Raw genomic sequence first — 21,393 nt, 5'->3', positions numbered from 1 at the left:
TGAACAACTGACTCTGGTAGCAGGACCAGAAGGTTTCAGGGTCATCAGGTTCCTCAAGCTGTGAAAAGCAGCAAGGAGTAGGGAATCTAAGAGCATGGACACTTACTACCCACCAAACATAAGCACTACCTGTCCTGCACACAACAGGCTGTCTACCAATTAATATTTGTAGTGTCTTCCCCCCATTCCCAATCACAGCTGTGTGACTACAGCACTTCTTCGATTTTATTCTAATTTTTCTTAAATCCAAGTCTGGGAATTCACAACACAGGGTGTTTAAAAAAGAAAAAAAGTCAAACAAACAAGTCATACCTTCAGTGTGAAGGAGGACGGCATTACCATCTAAAGCTAAAATTTAGTCAGTGCAAGACTACGACCACAACATCCAGTGCTTTTAATGCCAAGTTCTACACTGCGTGCCGGCTGTCAGATCGACACAGCTCCCAGCTTGGTGTCATCCGCAAACTTACTGAGGGTACATTCAATCCCCTCATCCAGGTCATTGATAAAGATGTTAAACAGAACTGGACCCAGCACTGAGCCCTGGGGAACCCCCTGGTGACCGGCCTCCAGCCGGATTTAGCCCCATTTACCACCACTCATATTACACTAAGTTAAGATTTTTGGAAAATACGAAGGACTCATCTGTTTCACATTTCTAACTTTCTAATGAGCACTGAAAATGCAGTCAACAGGACTATTGCTTAACAATCATAAACTTTACAGATGAGTCTGAGAGCTAGATGGCTTTTCTGCAAACATTTAGTTCTCTCTGAAAAGATACTGATTTATAAATGACCTCTACCAAACTACTGCAGCCTTAGCAGAAGCTTAGTTTCCAGTTTAATACCTGTAAAAATAAAATACTTAAAAAAGGAGTTACAATACAGGTAATGGAACATAACTTGGAATCAGAAAGTGATTTTAACCTCTTATAACGACATCTTAAAAAGTACATGGATTCAAAACTTCCAAGCTCACTTTAAGAGCTCAACACATTAACTCTCGGGGAAGTCATCTGCTGTTGACAAACCTTGTACTATTCACCCTTAAGACTCGCTGCAGTTTCAGTTACATTTTAAATGTAAAAAACCATCTTCTTGTCTTTCAATAAATTGTTCCATTCGAAGTTTTTGACAGCCAAGATACATGTGAAGTGAAAAGAAAAAGTCAGTCAGTATTGTTCAACATCATTTTAATCTCCACCAAGGGAAAATAATATAAACATGTTAACACAAACAGAAAATGTTTTGGAAAAGACTATATGGTACTATGACAGTTTTAGTTTATAGAAATGTATTTTATAATTTTATAAAAATCATAGGAAAGAATAACATCTTTCAGTAACATCAGACAGTATAGAAAAAATAAATCTCAACATTAGTCGTACTCTGATGGTCCTTCTAGTAAGAAATTTAAAAGTGCTTTTAACAACAGTGTTGCAACTCAAGATTAGTGCAATATGTCAAATCTCTTAAAGCAGATATTTATAGCAATTGTGCAAGTTCTTACAATTAACGAACCCCATCAATCTAAAAATTAACACTAGGTGAGGTAAGTATTCTAATTAGAATTAAACATCCCTTAAATAGCTTACACACCAATTCTACTACAAGGAAAACGTTGGTGTTCCTTCATAGAAAGGCTCAAACCTAAACATGACAGGAAACTTCACTACAAACCAGTGAGTATTTGGAAGTTAAAAAACTCTTGCAAAACATACAGTTGAGTATGTTTACAACCCAATGCTACAAACTGTACCTAATGCAAACTACACCAACTTCAATAAAGCCAAACTTCATAGTTAGTGTACTGAGTTGCTTCTGAATACACTCTTTTGTTCCCAAGTCCTCCTAGAAGCTCCCATATAAAGTCAGCACATTAACTTAATGTAGAAATTTCACTGTATTTTTATCTGTAAATATGAGCAACCTGGTTACCAACTACGACTGCAACTCTAAGTACCGCTACTCTTTCAGCAAGTGAAAGACACAGCACTAGCTGGGGATGGGGGGAATCGAACCCAAAACTTCCTCTTCACTGTTTTACACACGACAAGCTGGCAATAATAAAAGACACCCTATATTTCTATATATTTTCTGCAAGAATTCTCAGAACTCTACAATTAATTTTCGTTTTATCGTAGTTTCTTTACTCTGTGATTTACAACGCATAGTAACTACTGCCTTTTATATGCAGGCCTCATTTTACGAGAGGCAAAAACCAGACTGTTAATTCTGAGCCCTTATGGCTCATTTGCATATGGTGTCAAAGGCATTTCATAATTTATTTCTCAACGTGTTTTTGAGTACGATTTACATCACTATGAACAACAGGAATAAAACATAAATTACTGAACTGTTGTTCTAATAGGATATGGCTTAAAAGCCTACCAACTGAACTGGTTTTTATAGTATTGCACTTAGCTTTAGTATTAAACTGACAGTTGAAGCCTGCACAGAACTCTTTTTATAACAATATTTCAATAAAAAAGCAATAAATAAAATGCAGTATCTAAAAAAAACGCCAATAGGTTTAGTCCATATTTCTCGCACCGCAGTCCAAACCACATCACCTGAAATAGGTCTGGGACAGTCTTTGGGTAACAACTGCATAGTTGCTTCAACACAGAAGACTACCCATAACAATAAGAGCAGCAATTAAAGCTTTCTACAGTAATATTATAAACTGAAAGACAGTACCCTGGAGTATATGTCTCAATTAGCTTAAAAGGATTTGTTGCCTCTGCTCAAGATAGCTTCAGAAGTTAGACACAGTTACTCTGTGACTGCAGATTCTCTCTACTGTGTTATTTTACTGGCAAGTTGAGTCTTTTTTAAATATGCTGTATTAACCCTGACAATGATGAAGGCTTCCGGCTCCTAAACCAGGAAGCAGTTTCCTAAAATTTAGTAACTTGTCATTGCAGTGACAAGTTGGTTAAGTCTTTAGCAGAGTCTCTAATCATCTGTTCTACCTTGGGATTTCCAGCTCCACTGGTTGCTAGCTCCTTGTCAATAAGCCCCAGGTTGTGCAAATTGAGGATGGAATCGGCAATAATCCGCGCTGTCCTCTTCTGGTAGCCTCCAGATGTCACCATCAGGATTGGGATTCTGCGGCTTCTGGCAGCCTTGAACACGACTTCATCTCTCTTCACAATTCCCTGAAAGTTTATAAGTTACAAAAAAAAAGGTGATATATTAGTTCTAGCCTATGGTTTATGGATTTATAGTAGTGGATGCTTGGTAAGTGATTAAGCCCTACATTTTACAATGAGAATAAAAGATTCATTTAGAAGCCCTGTTAGCAGGTTTACCTGCATAATCATTAAAAAAAAAAGGAAGACTTCAGAGATGTTCACCCTATTTTACAGGTGAGCAATCAAGACTAAGAAAGATTGCCTGAATTCAAAGTGCTTTAGTTTGTGCTCGACTTGCACAGCACCCTCTGACAAAAGTTCGGCAACTTGATCAAGATTACGCAAACCTACAGAAGAATCAAAAATTCAAATCAGATTTTACACATTCGCAAGCACTAGCTGAATCATAAGCCTCCAATTTCTTTAATAAAAACTAATACTCAAAGAGTCTATGGCTGAAGGGGGAGCTGCAGAATGCAAGTAATGGTAAATCCATAGAAAGGGAAATAAATTCTAAATAACATTTGCTAATAGAGAAGGGTATGGAACTGAAAAATAACAAAGACTGCTGACCAAGAACCTGTACAACACAAGACTTCAAGTCTCCTGGGTTTCAAATAAGTACATGTTGGGAAAAAGAATTCAGAAACAGGCAAGAACAGAATTAAAATCTACTTTTGTGGAAAAACTATACGTAGCGAGTTCCACAGATATATAGGAGGCATAAATAACCCATTACAACTCCTCAAAAAAAGATGACTAACAACATAATAGACAACAGCTTACAACAGACAGCTCAAAACTTAAATACCTGCAAAAGCTGGAGAAGGGGAAAGGGATTAAAATGCAGTCAAATACAAAAAATTATGGAAGCAGCAGAAGAGTTACAACAAAATGAATATGCACCACTCAGACTGGTTAGAGGAAGATTGTAAATACATCAAGAAATATTATCCTGCCATTAAAAAAAAAAATCAAACCACAAACAAATGGTAAAGGGAATGAAAAAATTTAAATGTAGCTGAAAACATATTTTGTAAAACCATACAACAGTAATGGATTTTGTATAGTTTGACACAGCCCTGTAAAAGAACAATGGGAGTAAGGAATAACAACTGAAAAACAAGACAAAGGAAACTGAAAAACTATATTAGGAACAGATCCTTAAAGGAAGCAACAGAATTACAGAACGAGCTGTGCGTTCCTTGGGAATCATCCCTGGACGCACCAAACATCACACCACACAAGAACTGGAAGCAGTCACACTATTCCCAGGAGCCTGACCGCCTCATCCCTGCTCCAGCATCTCTAGTGGCTGAGCCTGGAAGAACTGAGGGGCAAACACATGGGCTTATTCCAGCCTTTGTGTTACCAAGGAAGAAAATACAGCAAATGAAAGGGACAGCCTGATACAGTTCCCGCTTCCAAAGAGGAACTTACCTGCTACACCTCAAGCTTGCTGGCTATAGCCTCAAGCACCACGAAACTATGACTCACAGCACTCTGAGGAGGCATCATTTAGAGCTGAATTAACACTGCAGCAAGATTTTAAAACATGAATGACATCTACAACTGCAGGACTGAAAACTGGACTAGGGAACCCTGAAGAGATGAATTATCCAGGTTCAACGCCTTCCGTTTCGGCATTTCGAGCCTGGTGGAATATGCTATTCACATCTAAGTCAGTAAGATCAGACAGACAAGAAACTCTGCCCTCAATTCGGAAAACAAAGGCTTGAGCTACAGAAACCTTTTCTCCATCAGGCACCTGAGCCACTGCCTGAGCACAGAAACAGCACTCTGCCTCTCATCTCTACTTGTGACCAGAAGGATAATTTCACTTTTTTTTTCCCCCCCATCTCTACATTTTGTCTCTTTCCCTACACAGCACCCTACAAGCTCCAGCAACTCTTTCTTCTTGGCAATTAACACTGCTCCTTCTCAAATGGCAGAAAAAATTTTGAAAAGGCAACTCTTCAAGTATTCTCCATCTAACACTAGCTTCCACTTCTCTTGGTGGCCGCTGCTTTCCAAAATGCTGTGCTCCACCAAATGAGATCTTACACCTCTGCAAGGCCAAAACCCAACAAGTCCAAGCCCCTCAGCTCCTCCTTTCTCCTTAGAGACTTTTACAGAGCTGTGGAAACAAAACCTGGAGATTCAGAGTGGCTCCCAACTCATTCCACCTTGAGTGCATCGAGGACTTTGCAGGCAGTCAGAAAGCAATGAAGTGGCTGCTCAGTGACAGAAACACTAAGAATGAGGAAAAGCATATGGAAGCCAGGAAAACCCAGCAAGGAATCAGAGCTCTGTGCAAAAGGAAGTGTTTGAGAACTAAAGTACTGCAAAACAGAATGAAAACTGAACAGACCGAGTCATGGCTCAATTAGAAGGGAATCTGAGAGCTCACAAATCAAGAAAGCACTTTTCTATATTAAACTGGTAGACATTAAAAAAGAAACAGATGTGAAAACAGGAGACAGACAGAACCAAGGAGCTGTCAGAGAAGGATTCATAAATAAAAAAGGAGGAACTATGAGATCTATAGATTTTTGTTAATTTTGAGTAAAGCAGACTTGTTATATCTGGAAGGTGAAGGCTTCTACGAAACTATACAGAGTAAATCAAAATTTAAATTTGGTGCCAAACTGAGGAGAGAGAAGGTAAACTGAACTGAAACAGGGTAATGATAGAAAAGAATGAGGAAGAGGAAAAAAAAAAATCCGTTCGTTCGCTAAGAATACATAGACAGGCTGCACAAAATTGCTGGAACTGGAAGATACCAGCAGAGCAGTTTAAAACAGCTGGGAGTGCCACAGAGGAAATTAAGCGTAAGATACATACTGGGGGCAGGAGATAAAGGAAATACATTGCAAAATGGGTTATGTGAGGGTAGAAGAAACAAAGAAAGAAAGAACCAAACAGGAAAAATTGGAGTCAGGTGAAGTGTGAAAATATATGCCTTTCTGGATACTGCCTGGATGTTCACAATCAGTGCATTTTAGAAAGAAGACAAATGATACTGGAACAGGAGCCTGAAGAACAATGGTATTTAGTCAGGAAGAGACAACAAAAAACATACAGTGAAAGAGCAATTTACGTACCTGTAACAAGAAAATGGTTTGGTTTAGTGTAAAGTATGCACCTTCCCTTCACCTGAGTGACAAGTTACCCACTCTCAGGACTGCCTCCGGTATCTAGTGAGGAGTGAAAGTCTGTTGGGGTTTTAATATTATACAAACCTGAGGTGAAATAGCCAGTCCTCCCAACGGATCGCCATCCAGAATATCAGTCCCAGCATTATAAACAATGATGTCAGGTTTTAATTCATTTAATGCTCCTTCCACGTGAGTGTGTACCTTCTGAAGATATTCTGCGTCCTCTGTACCCCACTCTAATTCCACCTTGCGTTTTATGGCACCTAAAAAAAAAAAAATGTCTCTGTTACTCAATGAGCAAAGCAGGGTTTGAAAGAAAACACAAGATTTAGGTAAGCAAGAGAAAAAGATAACATTTCTGGAAATATTGTAAATACGTTGCATTTTCACAGAACCTTGAATTAAAGAAATTCATTCAACTACTTGTTTTCCTAGCAAATGTAAGCACAATGACCTTGAAAAAATTCCATTGAAGAGAGAAAATTAGATGCAGGGGGAAAAAAAAAAATACTCTGAGACACAAGTGGAAAATGTTATTGAAAAGTAGCTTATCTCCATGTCCATTTAACAATCAGCAAAGAAATCATAGAGAAAATTATTAACTTAAAAGCAACCTAAATAAAGCATAAGGGAAAGAAAACACTGAACTGATATTGCAGAGGAAACAGTTGGGGGAAAACACAAGATAAATATCACTGAGAAATTATGAAGATGTTTTATTTTTATCACAACACTCAAAACTTAGCAGCAAGGGATCATGAATTTCTGTGAACTGCTTTATGAATGTATAACAAGCTTCAGCTTTGCCCCAAGCATTTTCAATTTAGTGTTCTTACTCTGTAATCCCACCAGAAGAGCAAATATCTAGTCTTAATTTAAATCAAATTATTTCTAATGCTTCTAATAAAGCATTACAAGTAGAAGAGGAGGGTTGAGAAGCTAGAGGAAAGATACCCAAGGTTACACAGCCTAACTTTGGGTGCTTTTATGGAGTTATGTGCAACTCTAAACCTGAATTAATCAAACCTATGTCAGAGGTGTTTCAAGGTATGACTTCCATCTCATCCTACCCTATGCTTTCCATTAAATGACTTGAAGTCTTAAATCTTAAGCGTGGATTCAGCACCCAAGTATGCATGAATGCATTCAACACAAAAATACTTATTTATTCTCATGATTGCTGTTTTTTTTTTTCTGCTTTCCATCTTTGTTCAACATCAATGAAGTATTCTTTTTCTTTCCTTTAGTTTATTGCATCAACATTAGTTTCCAAGATTTTTGTTTCTTTACGATATTTTTCCTGAATTCTTTTCTTATTGTAATATAAATGTTCAGATAAGTCTGCACAGCTGTGCTTTTCTGAACAGCACTTAGAGCCTCTTCAGGGTGAAGAATCTGCTAGCTGGATAGAGGTTTAGAGGAGGAGGGAAACACATTAGCATAAGGAACAAGTAATTATTGTTCTGATGAATCCATTAAGAAGTTGAGAGGATTGTGCATAAGATTCCATGCCTCTGCAGGGCTCTTGTCCTTATCTCCACCACAAAATACAGAATTACAGTGACTAGTTATTTCCCAGCTCAGGGACTACTGACGGACGCAGTGATGGATCTGTAGGTTAGAACGAACACACCTTTTGTCCATCTCTTGCTAGTTAGTGAATCTACTTCTGCAGCTTTGAAAACTGTAAAATAACACTCAATCCAACAGCAGCAACACTTTTTTTAAAGCCCGAACTCTGAGTTTCAGCTGTCAACTTTTTATGATCGCCCTTCAGTGAACTAGTCCTTTGCCCCATCTATCTTCTCCTTTCTCTTCCTAAACTTCTCTAATTCCAAACTACTTCCTCTTAGGGACTCAATACGCTTATGCTGAGCGTTAGGCAATGCTAGCTAGTCCTTTTTTTTTTTCCTAATGAAGTGCCTGAGGAAAAAAAGAAACACAAACACAAATAGACAGAAGAGACTCCTGTAATAAAATATGGAGAAAATGAGGAAGTCCAGGGAGACAGTGATCAGTTTACCCTGAGGATTCAAACTCTCAGGTTCAAGCCTCTACCTCCTTTCAAAAAGATGCCCTCTCTGATCTCATCTTCGACTGGTCATCTAGCAGGAGAGAGTTTAAAGGATTGAGCTACCCAACTCCTATCTGGACACCCTTTTGCAAACGACAAGGAACTACATATTCGTGTGCCTTTGGCCACAGCCTTCTGCGCCTCGTGCTTCGTCTGTAGAAAGGGAATGCCAGTATTCCCAGCTTCACAGGAGAGGGGTGAGGTCAGGATTTCAGATCTGCTAACAAGGGCTCACTCTGTTCTGGTCTTAATCCATCTGTTCGAAATGTTGCCATTTGATACAGGAATAAAAGGATGCTTTTCTCAGGGGAAAAAATACTCATCTTCATTTGCTTGCAGTTTGTCTGCTTACAGACAAGATGTGCTTTAAACGGTCTTTTTTTAGTTTAATGCTTTGAAATACATACACCACAATTCTCAAAATCTTTACTAGTTAAAAGCCAGAAGTACAATGCACTGCAGCTAATCCTTGCCAAGAATCCAAATTAAGCAGGCTTTTCCGAATGACAGCGTCACTGAAGAAAAGAAACAGCAGAAGAACATCTCCCCCAGTAAGCTATGATTCACTTAACAAATTAGGCCTGTAATAAATGACAGCGTAACAGAATCAAAGTTCAGACAAACTTTGGGCTTTTGCATTCTGATTTAACCATTATGAAACCCCTGTTAATTAACTGTGACAGGTCACCAGACACAACAGGCACACCACAGTAAGGATAAACAAACAACAAACTTCCTTTTGCTTCCCAACTTGTTTCACATTCAGATGCATCTTGTTTTCTAGATGCTTAAAAACAAGTTCTCCTGGAAAGATGACACCTAAATATGTTGTAATTTATAGCTTGCAAAAGAACATGAAACCTTTTACATTAGTATTAACTAATCCTTAGTGAATTCTTTTATAGGTTTAGTGTGAGGGAAAGACTAAGTTTGAACAGTTATCTTCAAATCAAAAGGATTGCTTAACTCGCTGTTCTAAGCGTACCATGAGCTTTTGAATGGGCTGCCAATAAAGTCCACGTAATACTCACACCTTGCATTCCAGAAATTCATTCCAGAAGTTAGGGAAAACACTACAGTGTTAACACTATTGGGATATATCACAGTGATCACTGAAAATCGTATGTTCAATGTGAAATTAAGAAAAATCCCAAAAACTAGTTAACGCTGTTGCAAGGAAGCTTATTAATAAATGAAAAAAGTTATTTAACAACTCAGTACGTCATCTGCATTTTGGAACATGAATTCCAATATACTTACGCTTAGCAAATCCATCCCCTGGATAAATATATCTATTGTAGGCATCCATGATATATACTCGATGATCATCCATGAAGTCCCTCTCATGGCCATTTCCCTGAAGGAAATTCACAGTTAGCTATTCCTAGCACACTAACACAGAACTAAATAATCTGCAAATTCTAGAGTAATTAAGCCTACAAAGATCTAACACTCAAAACTCCTGTGTCATTCTCTTACTTATAGTCTTGAAGGTTATTTTGAGGTGCAGAGTTTTGGAGACTTTGATAGGATCAATCTGAAGACTGCAGGTTATCAAAATCAACATCCTTATATCTCTGTGAAGGTAATTATCATACATCTCATTGCATGTATAATGAAAAATAAAAGAAAATTAGAAGCTAACTGTCTTCATCAGCATCACAAAAGCAACTGTGACCACCAAATAGATCTCTCATTCTCCAATTGTGCAAAAAAATAAAAAGTCACTTTCAACTGCTACAGGGATACTCATATTCTTATATAAAGATTAATAAATAAATAAAGCAGGCTACAGCTCTTCCGGTAATTCAAGCCTTGGCGAGATAAGTAATCCCTGGAAAAATTACAAACATTAGAGACCCAACAGTTCAACATATTAACACCAAGAATTCCCTACAAAAAGATTGTATTGGGTGTAAAGACAGACGGCTGCTCAAGAGAAAACTCAGATTCTGAGTATTTCCCCCTCCCATTTCTGAATTTAAACAGTATTCTTTTGGCTCTCATTTAGACGTTTTTCCACTAGTATAAAAATCATCTTTTCACAGCAATCACTAAGATAATTCTGTTGAAATTAGCGTATCACACAGGACTCCAGCCCCTACCCGCAACAGAATTTCATTTAAACTATAGAAACAGACATTTTCAGAGATGTATCTTCTGTAATTCAGTTATATAATTTATGTCCTTGGACAGTTAAGCTATATCTCTGCTACAACTTCCCCTCCTGGAAACAAACAAAGCAAGCAAACAAAAAAGAACCCACCCTAGAGCTAAAGCTAGTAAATGTGTGTGAAAAAGAGGGAATGGGAAGCATGAGAATTGCATTTCTTCATGCTAAAAAAATGGCAACTCCTACTTATTTCTTCCACACCCACCTTTGGTCCACAAATAAACAGCTCATGAACAGAAATCCAGGCATATGAGAGCCTCGAGGTGAACCATTTTCTTACGAAAGGTGAAGCTTGCCAATGCACCAAGAATTGGAACACTTGCAAGATGAGAATATCTGCATATTTAAAAAGGATCTGCTGAGCTACTACTTCACACATCTCTCATTCCCCACAGAAAGGAAACAAAGGGGTGATTTACTGTGCACGCTGAGATTACCAGCATGACACCTGAAAATCAAAATACATTCCAAGAAGTTCTTAAAAAAAAATAAAACACATCTCAAAAAAGCACAAAAAAATCCACACCCTGACACAGAAGAGAATCATGAATGAATCACCCTGACATGGCTGAAGAGAATCATGAACACAAAACATCTTTCCATTGCACAATCTACGTCCTTATTTCATAGTAATTTTAGGATGCCTTAACTTGCAGATAAGAGAAACGACAGAAGATGGAAAACTTGCAGCCATCAGGCTACCTCACTGCCATGGAGCTACTTAAAAATAGTTTATTTACACATAATAATTATCTTCAATGCTTCAGACTGGACACAGTTTCGGTGCATTAACTGCTTTTCTAAAAATACTATTTCCCTCCTTTCAGGATTGATTTTGAAAATCCTATTCTTTACTTCATTAGCCTGAAGCCAGACTTTCCATTAAAACACTGAAGGTCAAATTCATCCCCCGCACTGATCACGCGTGCTGAACTAACTGTCATTCTGGTTTCAGAGATTCTTGTTTTTTCTGGAACACTGAGCTACTCTGGACACTGTCATGCCTCAGATCAGGACTGCAACTCAAAAATATTTTTACATCTAGCCACATGATGGAGCTACAACTCAGTTCAATTTCATTAACTAGCTTAACAGCCTTTGGACCATAAAATAATTAAACAAGTTCACACCTTGCACCATCTATGATTCACGTTGTATTCTGTGAGTGGACAGTTTACACCATTAATAGGAAAAAATGGGTTTTATCACACACTTGTATTTCGAGCAAAACATCTGCAGCACTGAATACAGGTAAGCTACTCACCTGATGAGCATCCAGGTCAATAATTGTGGCTTTAGACACTCCTTGTACTCTTTCAAATAAGAACTGGATACATAAGCAAAGAAAAAGATAAAGTTATGAAGTCAGGTGACAGATTAAATTGGAGGCTTGAAGCTTGCACTGTACATTACTGTTCTGATTTGAGTGTAGTACGTGTCTATTCATTTCATTCACCAAATAAACGGCTAAATGAATCTAATACTCTTAATTACAAAAGCTCCAGTTATTTCACATAAAAAGATAATTCTTGTGGTTATACAATTAAAAACCCTATATATTTCCACCGGATGAAATGCATGAAATAGGCATTTCCCAGTCATCTGTGTGGGCATCTGCCAACCTGTAGAGAAAGCGGCGAAGGGAAGGAAGAAATATTTCCACTCCTCTCCTCTTTCTCCCACAAAGCAGCAGACACACCACAGGATCAAGGACACGTCCTTCTACACGAACTTGTAAAGCGGACTGTGCCAAGGAGGAACATGCCCCATGGCACCGCATAACGGCACAGACCCCAGAGGAACAAAGCCTGCTGCAGTAATACTGGCTCTACGCAGGTGCAGCTGGTGCATCTCTGCATCCCACCCCAGCCAGACAGAAAAGGATGGGTCCAACGAGGGATTATAAAGCTGGTGGTGGCACTGGTGCTGTCAGAGGCTGGACTGGAACCAGCAACAGCAACAACTGTGGGTTGGGACAGGGTGCAGCAAGAGCTGCACGGGCCCCAAAACATCGAGGAGTTAACTTCATGAGACACAAACGATGGCACGAGTGAGGCTTATCAGCAGGAAGGGAGAAGCAGCACACTGGGATGGCATCCGACTGTGTAAGCATAAAATTCAGCACTTAGAAAAACCTGCTGTAGGGACTGTAAGCATTAAAGGCATTAAAGTCACTTTTAGTAACAGAATTAATTTCTTATTCTATGTCTGTGAAGAAAAAGAGTATTTCTTAATTATTTGAGTCTGAACTTCGAGAAGTTACTGTCTTTAATACAGACATGGTAAAACCCGAAGATTTTGTACAAATTGTCCCCGCTATAATTTCTCAATCTGTATTTTAATGACAGGAAAAACAGAACACTGTGGATTACTTTTCTGCAAATTACCACATACAGAAATTAGGATGTTATGTCACACAGTGTTCTGCAATCATTAGAGCTTTTTTATGTTTGGTTATTACTGATACTTTATAAATATTCTAGTATACAAATATACCATAGTACATTTGATAAAAATAAGCCCTAATTGCGGAAGGCTCTTGCTTCAGCCTTTCAACAGCTGAATACCAAATGTATTCATTCACACTCAGTGATTATTTTAGAGATATTCACATTTTTATTCATGAATTTGAACCACTGTAGAGTGCAGCTTGATTCACAGAGAGGACTTCTGTCTCTGCATTCGTCTTGATTGTAACCACTGAAACTAAGGAGGAGTTTTCAGGTTCAACTGCAAGGCCAGGATAATTATCACTGAGGATATTAACAGTCAATTTGGTTTGATTTTGAGTGGGTTTTTTTTTCAAGAAGACATTATTAATGCACTTGTAGTGGCTCATATTTACATTCATAATTCTGATCCCTGCAAACCTTTCCTTCTACTTCATAATACTGCATATGTGATATGTTCTGCAGCATCAAGTACCACACCATTTTCCTATTCCTACCCATCTCTAGATGGGTTCATTTTCTCCTATTACAATGTAAATTAGTTCTTACGAATCTGTGTGGATTTTTTGTCCCATTTGCACAAACAGTAGAAAATACTGGTTTAAGAGTACTGCTTACCCTTACAGCCAGCGTGATATCAGCGTATGCACAAAATCCTCCTCCTTTGTCACTTGAACAGTGATGAAAACCACCCCCTAAACGTAAAAACATTGAAGAGGTAAAAAGGCAGATACTGAGGAACACAGATGGTCTTTGCAAAGAGACAGAGATCATGTACATGTCCGGCACTTGTCTCTCTTTAGCACATACCGTGCCTAGAGCTGTTACACCCTTACCTAGCCACACAAAACATCTCACGGGGTTTCTGTCCATATCTTACGTGTGGCCTACCAGACAGTCAGACAAAGGATCTGCAGATGCCCAGGTGAAGGGGAACTGTCCCTTTCATCTAGCAACCAGCCTAAGAACTGAGAAGTGCACCCACGTACCACACGGTGCCTCCGTGGCAAAGCACACTCCTTTGGAAGCTCAGCTCCCCCAGGCATCTTGCAGTTGCATAACTAACATTATGGGGCCAGTGGAAAGGACATGTGGGAAGTTCTTTTCTATGCTGAAGACTGGGTCAAAACAAAATACCAGAACAAAGAACTCTGGTGTTACCATTATTTGCAGATGCCATCGTTTTTTGCAAACACTCAGACCGGAAGAAACAAATAACTCCTCTCTAAAACACACACACACACTCTTCACATGAGAAAAGTACTTAGATCTCCCCTGCCCAAAACATATTTTTTTTATATAATAAACTAGAACTTTATACTGAGAAACCCACCACAAATACCTGAGCAAGATACTTAATAAGCTTATATAATATGACATAAATTGTATGTCGTAACATAACAAGTTAAGTTATTACAAGCATATGTAATACTACAGTAAATATGACAGGCTTTTGGGTTTGTTTTTAATGTCCATTTAATTTTTAATATTGGATATTCACTTTGTAAAAGAAGTGTATAAGGAAATAATGGAAAAATCCCAGAATGGATGAAGTGTATGAAAACGACAAGCTGTCTTACATGACACAAAATACTGACTCAATAGTTTGCACTGCTATTTGCTATGAGCAGGAGAGCAGATTTATATTCACTATATTCTTCACAATTCGTTCATTCAAGTCTTTCAGGAAAAACTGTGCAGCCAAAAATAGACATTAACTAGTACAGTCCTGCTCTCCAGCAGATCAACCAATCCCTTGATCTGGTATAATCTATAAATTAGCTGATGATAACACCTGTGAAAATTATTTTATGATTTAATGAAAACAAAGATTTTTTTGAAATAGTTACATTTACATTTACATTTTTCCTTAATGTTTTTCATACTACTTCAATCCAAACACTTTTCCTCATATATGATATCATATCTTTATCCAGTTATCTTTATTTTCCTTCCCCAAAAATATTTTATTTAATTATAAAATGGCAATACAGGTGGATAGTGGATGAGAAAACAAAACCAGTACTTTTTCTGGTTTTTTTTTTCCTTTAGAGTTGATTTTAGTTAAACCCAATCCAGTCACTTTCTGTTACTATAAACAGAATACACATCATGCTAAATGAAAATACTATGATTTTAAACACACTATTTCGAGTACCATTTAATGCACTACATTTGTACTTACCCACATTGATCGCCCAGCCTCTATCCAGAGCAAGTTTTCCTGCCTTAAAAAAAAAAATCACATGAGAAAGTCAGGAATGAACAAAGCAACCATTTAACACTGTCTGCTTCCACCCCAAATGCAACTCTTGGCATTCGGACATGCCCACTGAATTTTAGGATGACTGCAGGTCATTCTCAATCAGATCTCTGAATATGAACCATACAGAACTATCCTCAGCATAATTAGTTGATGAAATATTTGGTATCTCATCTGTATTTCATTCTCTGGCAGTTGAACAGATCTAAAACTGACTGCGCTTTGCAGAGAGCAACACCAACCCCCAGCAGACAAGTGAAAAAAGGAAAGTACAAGGGTTGGCAAGAGTGAAAATGAGCAAGAATCTTCCTGTTCATGTAAAAATAGGAGGAATGTAAGCTCAAAATCCTGAAAATACAGATGAACATAGTTTCATCTGGGGGTAGGGACAGGAAAACGTGACAGTATTAATTGTCCTGTGCCTTCTTTCTGAAGTTATAGAATATTACCAATCTTTTTCCCTCCAGTACAGAAAAACTGTGCCTGTATTTCCCCTTTGAACTCAAATGACATTCAGGGAAGCAAAACTATTGATTGAGAAGAGATACAAAAGGATTAAACGATGAAATTTTAATCAAAAAACCTGACTTATTTTGGCCAGGAAGAGACAAGTAAGTGTTTAACTGCAGTACTGCTTAAGTGTCATGTTAAAAAAAAAAAAACAGTTATTACTAGCTATAATGAAAAAAAAAGAACAAGAGAAAAAGGTAAAAACAGATTGTTCTTTTCCATAATCATGGAAAGAACATAATACACGTGGTATTTGAACAGTTCTAATTTAGTATTAAGAAAACTACTGAGAGGGTAAACATCATCCTGTTACGAACGTGCGAACTTACACAAATTAGATCTTGAGAAAAGATTGCAGTTTCTGAACCATAAACCCCATTAAGTCCCAGAGAAAGCACGTTATCTGTGATTTAGCATACTTCCTAGGGATTCCTCATCAAAAACCAATCTTCCCATATTGCTAAAAAAAAAAAATAATCACTAGAAAGTACAGAAACTCAATAGGAATTTTCATGATAAACAGGACTAGCAGAATACTGTACTTCTGACTTGTACCGTACCTATTTTATTATCTGATGAATCAAAACTGCTTTTAAAGTACAGACCTATTTCCCCATAATGAAACATAAAAAAGGTAAAAATAACAGCATAGGGCATCAAGATCAATCTAAAAGTGACCAGTGATGTCATCTGTATTTCAGGAGGCATGAACTACTGGCTATCTTTTCTACATGACCACATTTATAACCAGCGAGCACACATTTAGGAATTAAAGATAACACAAGCACAATGAAAAACATCACAAAACTACGTAAGGTATTGACTAGTTAGGACCAAGTTGAAATAGATTTCACACACATGTACAGTCAAGACCCTCCAGAAATATCAAAGGTAGAATATTAGGAAACTCTAGACTCTGCCCAATTATTTTTCTCTTCTACCACTTCCTTCACTCCTTTTAACTACTGTACAGAAGGAGAGTGTGACTGTAGTAAGAGAAGTTTCTGCATGTTCCTACTCAGCCAGGGCTGTGCAGACTGGAAACCCTCATCTCGATAACCACTGCTGACTGCAGCCAGAAACACAGCACAGAAGAGAACTGACCAGGAGTCTGAAGTGATGCTGAAGGCCTAAACGGAGACAGAACACAACCAAAAATTTTTAAGCACCTTGAACTACATGAATGACATGAAACCAGAATTCTTCCTCTCTACTACTACCCAGTCTAGAACATCATTTTTAAAAAAAAAAAAAAAAAGAAAAAGTCAAGCTACCCCCAAACTTCCTAGCAGCCCACTGAAAGCAAGATGGCTACACAGCACCAAAGTGGTTTTGCTGGTATCTATCTCCAGCTCCTGCTGGTAAACTTCCAGGAGAAAACGTTCCAGGTGTTTATGCAGGTTTGCATTAGGCAGATGCACTGTGTTCCACTTCTACCAGCTCCGCTTTTGCCAGTTAACACCCACTACAGGACGTGATGGTTTTTGTTGTCTAGCCTATTACCATAATCCAGTAAGTCTATAGATTTATCCAGAACCCATCATATACTTCAATTGTCTTTAGAGGCTGGTTTAACATTTTCAGTAGTTTATCTGGTTTTCTCCTGCTTATGCAGACTTTTAGGCTTCAAAAACAAAGCCTCAGCCATCGCTACACCGTAAAAACTCTTTCACATATTTCCTTACCTCACTCACTACTCTTTGAGTTGAAACAACACGTACATCCAAGAAGACAGAGCAACACAAGAGAATTAAAGTAAAATTAGGAAATAGGATTTAAGAGGTGAGAACAATAGTTGGAGAAACAGAGTCCAAGGTGGGTGAGATACACACAACTTTTCTAAAACAACAAAAGAAAGCCAGTTCCACTCACAAGCCTGAGTGGAAACCAGACTCAGCAACCTGCAAGGACACTTGAACATGGTAAATGGCACAGGACTCACTATTGTCCTAATGATTTAGGAAGAAACCACTGGTCATTTCTATTTAACAGCTCAGAGCAATAAGCAGCAGTTAACTCACTTCACACTGACAATTCCAGCACCAAGAAGGGGACTTTTTGATCTTTCTCTCTACTATTCCCATGTTCAAAAGCTTACTGGAAATCTTCATAAAATCACAGAATGGTTTGGGTTGGAAGGGACCTCAAAGATCGTCCAGTTCCAACCCCCCCTGCCATGGGCAGGGACACCCTCCACTACACCAGGTTGCCCAAAGCCCCATCCCAACCTGGCCTTGAACACTGCCAGGGATGGGGCAGCCACAGCTTCTCTGGGCAGCCTGTTCCAGTGCCTCACCATCCTCAATGTAAAAAATTTCTTCCATATATCTAATCTAAATCTCCCCTCTTTCAGTTTAAAGCCGTTGCCCCTTGTCCTACACCACATGCCCTTGTAAAAAGGGCATCTTCTAATATCCCTTCGCTACTTCTCTGCTATGATTACAACTCCCAACTTTTCCTCCAATCATAAACAAGATTCTTCTGAACGCATGCATACATACGTCGATATACTTCCCAGCTACTCTGAGTACTTCACAGTATCATGAAAAGCTATGTTATGCAAACACTACAGTCCCCATTATAAACAATAAAATGCACCAGTTGGCAACACAGCTCAAACATGATGATATACTCAAACTTTCTGAAGAGCTCGAGACTGTTAAATATCTGTGACCAGTGCTCTGAAGCAAAAAGGGAGTTCATGACATACTTAAGAAAATTAAATTGCACTGTTAGAAGATGTTTCTGAATATTAACAGTAGATATTTAAGCCCAGTCACAAGCTGTCCAGTCCATTCTATTTCTTTCTCTACCACCTTTTGGTAACAAAAAAAACCCTCACAGTTACTTTTACATACACACTTGCAAATCCAGCAGCTGGATGGGACACAGTTTTAATGTCAGAGTACTAAAATACTGAAAAATTGCCTTTTTTTTTTTTTCCAGTAAGTAATTGGGCATTGGGTAGTTCTATCATTAAAAAAGTAAATACAACAGAAAAGCAGGATACTTCATCTTGCCTTAAAATCTGGTAACAACTGTCTCTCTGCATTGTAAAATCCAAGAGGGCAGAAACTTAAAGAGTGCCCAGATCCACTTGTACACACAAATGATAGTAGCAACAGTCAATTTCACGTCGGCCCCACAAAATTACTCCAAAAACCTTGGAGAACTGCTTCAGCAAACCTTTGGGCTCACTCACATCATTCTCATAGGTCAGACTCTCAAACAGATTTGACCTTTTTCATTGTTTCTGAAAATCGTGCTGCACTGCCTTTTATGCACTTGTCATAGAAGAGCTCTTTGTGTTACATCTTCAATGAATTCTTGATACACTTGCGAAGGTGAGCGTTTAAAAGTAAGAAACTTTGACGCCAATGCAGATTACTAAGTACCTACATTTCTGTTGACAGAAATGGGAAGCTACTATTAGCTATTTCTGAAAACAATGCCACTATTTTATCATTCATTCACGGCTTCCCAGTCTCTCTCACCTTTAATATCTAGTAGTTGCAATAAATCGTATTCTCCTGTCTGGCACAGACATACCCTGAAATGTTTGCCAACCCACAGAACAGTGTGCTTCAGTAACTGGCTTCAAACAGACATAGAGAAATCAGTATGGGATTCTATCGTTTTCCATGTACCCACTGTAACAGCTATCTTCAGGAAGAGCAGCTAAAATGCAGCAAAGATCTATTTGTACCATAATATTAATGAGGTCAGATAGGATTATTTATCTTCCATTTACCTAACTGTTGGAGCTCAATGCCTGTGAAGAGAGACCAGGACTGTCACTCTTCTCCCAGCACCACGCTGTACAGCTTCTGAACTCTGGCTCTCATATGACATGGAATGACGAAAAAGGGCAGAAAAGACTCCACCAGTTACAGGTTTACAATTTTGAAGGCATCTTTCCCTCAATACATGGTTTAAATAACTCATTCTTGGCTCCAGCTATTAACTACTCTCTTTCCTCTGACCTCCTCAACATCTCTAATTGTAATTCTCAGGAAAAATTAGATGTCTCACAACACTTACACAGCTCTTCTGACCCGAGCACTCATTTAACTAGAAAACAATTCTGCTAAGGTGAAACAGGCTACATCTCACTTGAGTTCAGTTGAGCAGCATACACAGTATTTACAACAGAAAAAGTAGAAAAACTAACTTTAATCATTAAAATGAGGAAAGTGACATGATTTTTAAATTTAAACACTTACCTAGTCTCAAGAGCAATCAAACCATGCATCTCTTCCCATACAGTAACGAAGGCCATTTGGTAATTATGTGCTTTAAAAATAGCTTCTCTATTATCAATTTTGAAACCTCTCACTCCTAGAATTTGTCTGTATTTGAACACTGTTTGAAGCCAGTTCAGTTTCTGTATTTGCCACAAGTCCTGCCACATCTATCATAGCTTGCCCAGGCTGCCCGTTCGCTTCTGCAAATTACGGACCATGAAATCAGGGATGTCCTTCACCTTGGTAGTTGCTAACAAGCAGCAAACATTGCTTATGTTTCGGACTGTACACTAACTCACAGGTTTATAGTGTTTTGATCAGCAAGGTTAAATACAATAAAAGTGAATCAAGAGCACCTTACCATTATTGTTCCTCCTGTCTGGGTTCGTAGAGGTTTCAAAACTTTTCTCTGAACAACGAAATTCGGAAGAAAGGCAACTGGTGGAATTTCTGTGATTGTAGCCACAACAAACGACCACTACAAAGGGGGAAAAAAAGAGTTCCAATTAATGTAGCCTGTCTTAATTATGACATTTAGATCTCTCAGCAGTTGTTATTTACTGAAAAGGAAGTCACAGGTCCTTAGCAAGATTTTTAATATTTTTGATAGGGGTGATCACAACAGCCCTTATTAGTAACCTCCAACTAGGTTCACCCTCACGTTGTTAACTATGAGAATCATCACTTTCAATCACCATCACTAGATTTTTCAGATTTTAGTATCAAATTATAATAAATCAGCAACTTTTCAGCAAGCTAGTATTTCAGAAAATCTAATATCCCTGGGAGTAGGAGAAAGAATTGTAAAACATTCTTCTGTAATATTAATAGCAAGCTCTGCTTGGTATATTGTTCAAACCTAAAATATCTTTTCCTGGGTAAAGTCAAAAGGATATACCAAGGAGAAAGGAAAAACAAACAAACAACTCAACTGAGAACTTCAAATACTTAAGTGAACACACAGTGCAAATTTTCGCATGGCGAACTGATTAAAATTTATTTAGCATATTAAACACTTCTGGAAAACGTTTCAAGGAAACATTTTGTTAAGAAGTCATATCATTGAGAATGTGACGTGAAGGTTTAGAACCTAAAATATTTGCAATACGTAAATGCTTTTTTTGCAAACACATACAGATAAGTTACTTCAAAGAAATTCTGCTAACATGGCTACCAGCGGTAACACTGCTAAACATGTTTCAAAGCCCAAGTCACAAGCAGGAGTATACCTCTTCATCCCAAACTGAAACACTCAGGTACCGAGAATTACGAATTTGACACCCTGTACAAAGATTCTGGATAGATTCTATTTCCTTCAACATTAGCAAATGTAACTAGATGCAGTACATCTGTCACCTGATCACCGTTAGCTGTCTATGTAC

General features: G+C 38.1%; 1 protein-coding gene across 2 annotated transcripts in view; it reads right to left on the bottom strand.

The window, feature by feature from the left end:
• Positions 1-1,210: 1,210 nt before the first annotated feature.
• HDAC11 (histone deacetylase 11) overlaps positions 1,211-21,393 on the bottom strand; it is a 31,216-nt gene continuing 11,033 nt past the window's right edge. For both annotated transcript variants that reach the window (XM_086618947.1, XM_086618946.1), the window contains exons 4-10: positions 20,373-20,489; positions 15,180-15,222; positions 13,613-13,689; positions 11,809-11,871; positions 9,632-9,728; positions 6,382-6,560; positions 1,211-3,163 (exon numbers count right to left, since the gene is read on the bottom strand). In XM_086618947.1, the coding sequence (XP_086475073.1) occupies positions 2,921-3,163; positions 6,382-6,560; positions 9,632-9,728; positions 11,809-11,871; positions 13,613-13,689; positions 15,180-15,222; positions 20,373-20,489 (819 nt within the window). In that variant the 3' untranslated portion in view covers positions 1,211-2,920. The remainder of the gene's footprint in view (positions 3,164-6,381; positions 6,561-9,631; positions 9,729-11,808; positions 11,872-13,612; positions 13,690-15,179; positions 15,223-20,372; positions 20,490-21,393) is intronic.

The sequence above is a fragment of the Tauraco erythrolophus genome, chromosome 12, assembly GCF_009769465.1.
Source record: "Tauraco erythrolophus isolate bTauEry1 chromosome 12, bTauEry1.pri, whole genome shotgun sequence".
In the NCBI taxonomy this organism is placed as follows: domain Eukaryota; kingdom Metazoa; phylum Chordata; class Aves; order Musophagiformes; family Musophagidae; genus Tauraco; species Tauraco erythrolophus.
Note: the sequence above shows the minus strand (reverse complement) of the source record. Positions and strands in the feature narration are given on the sequence as shown.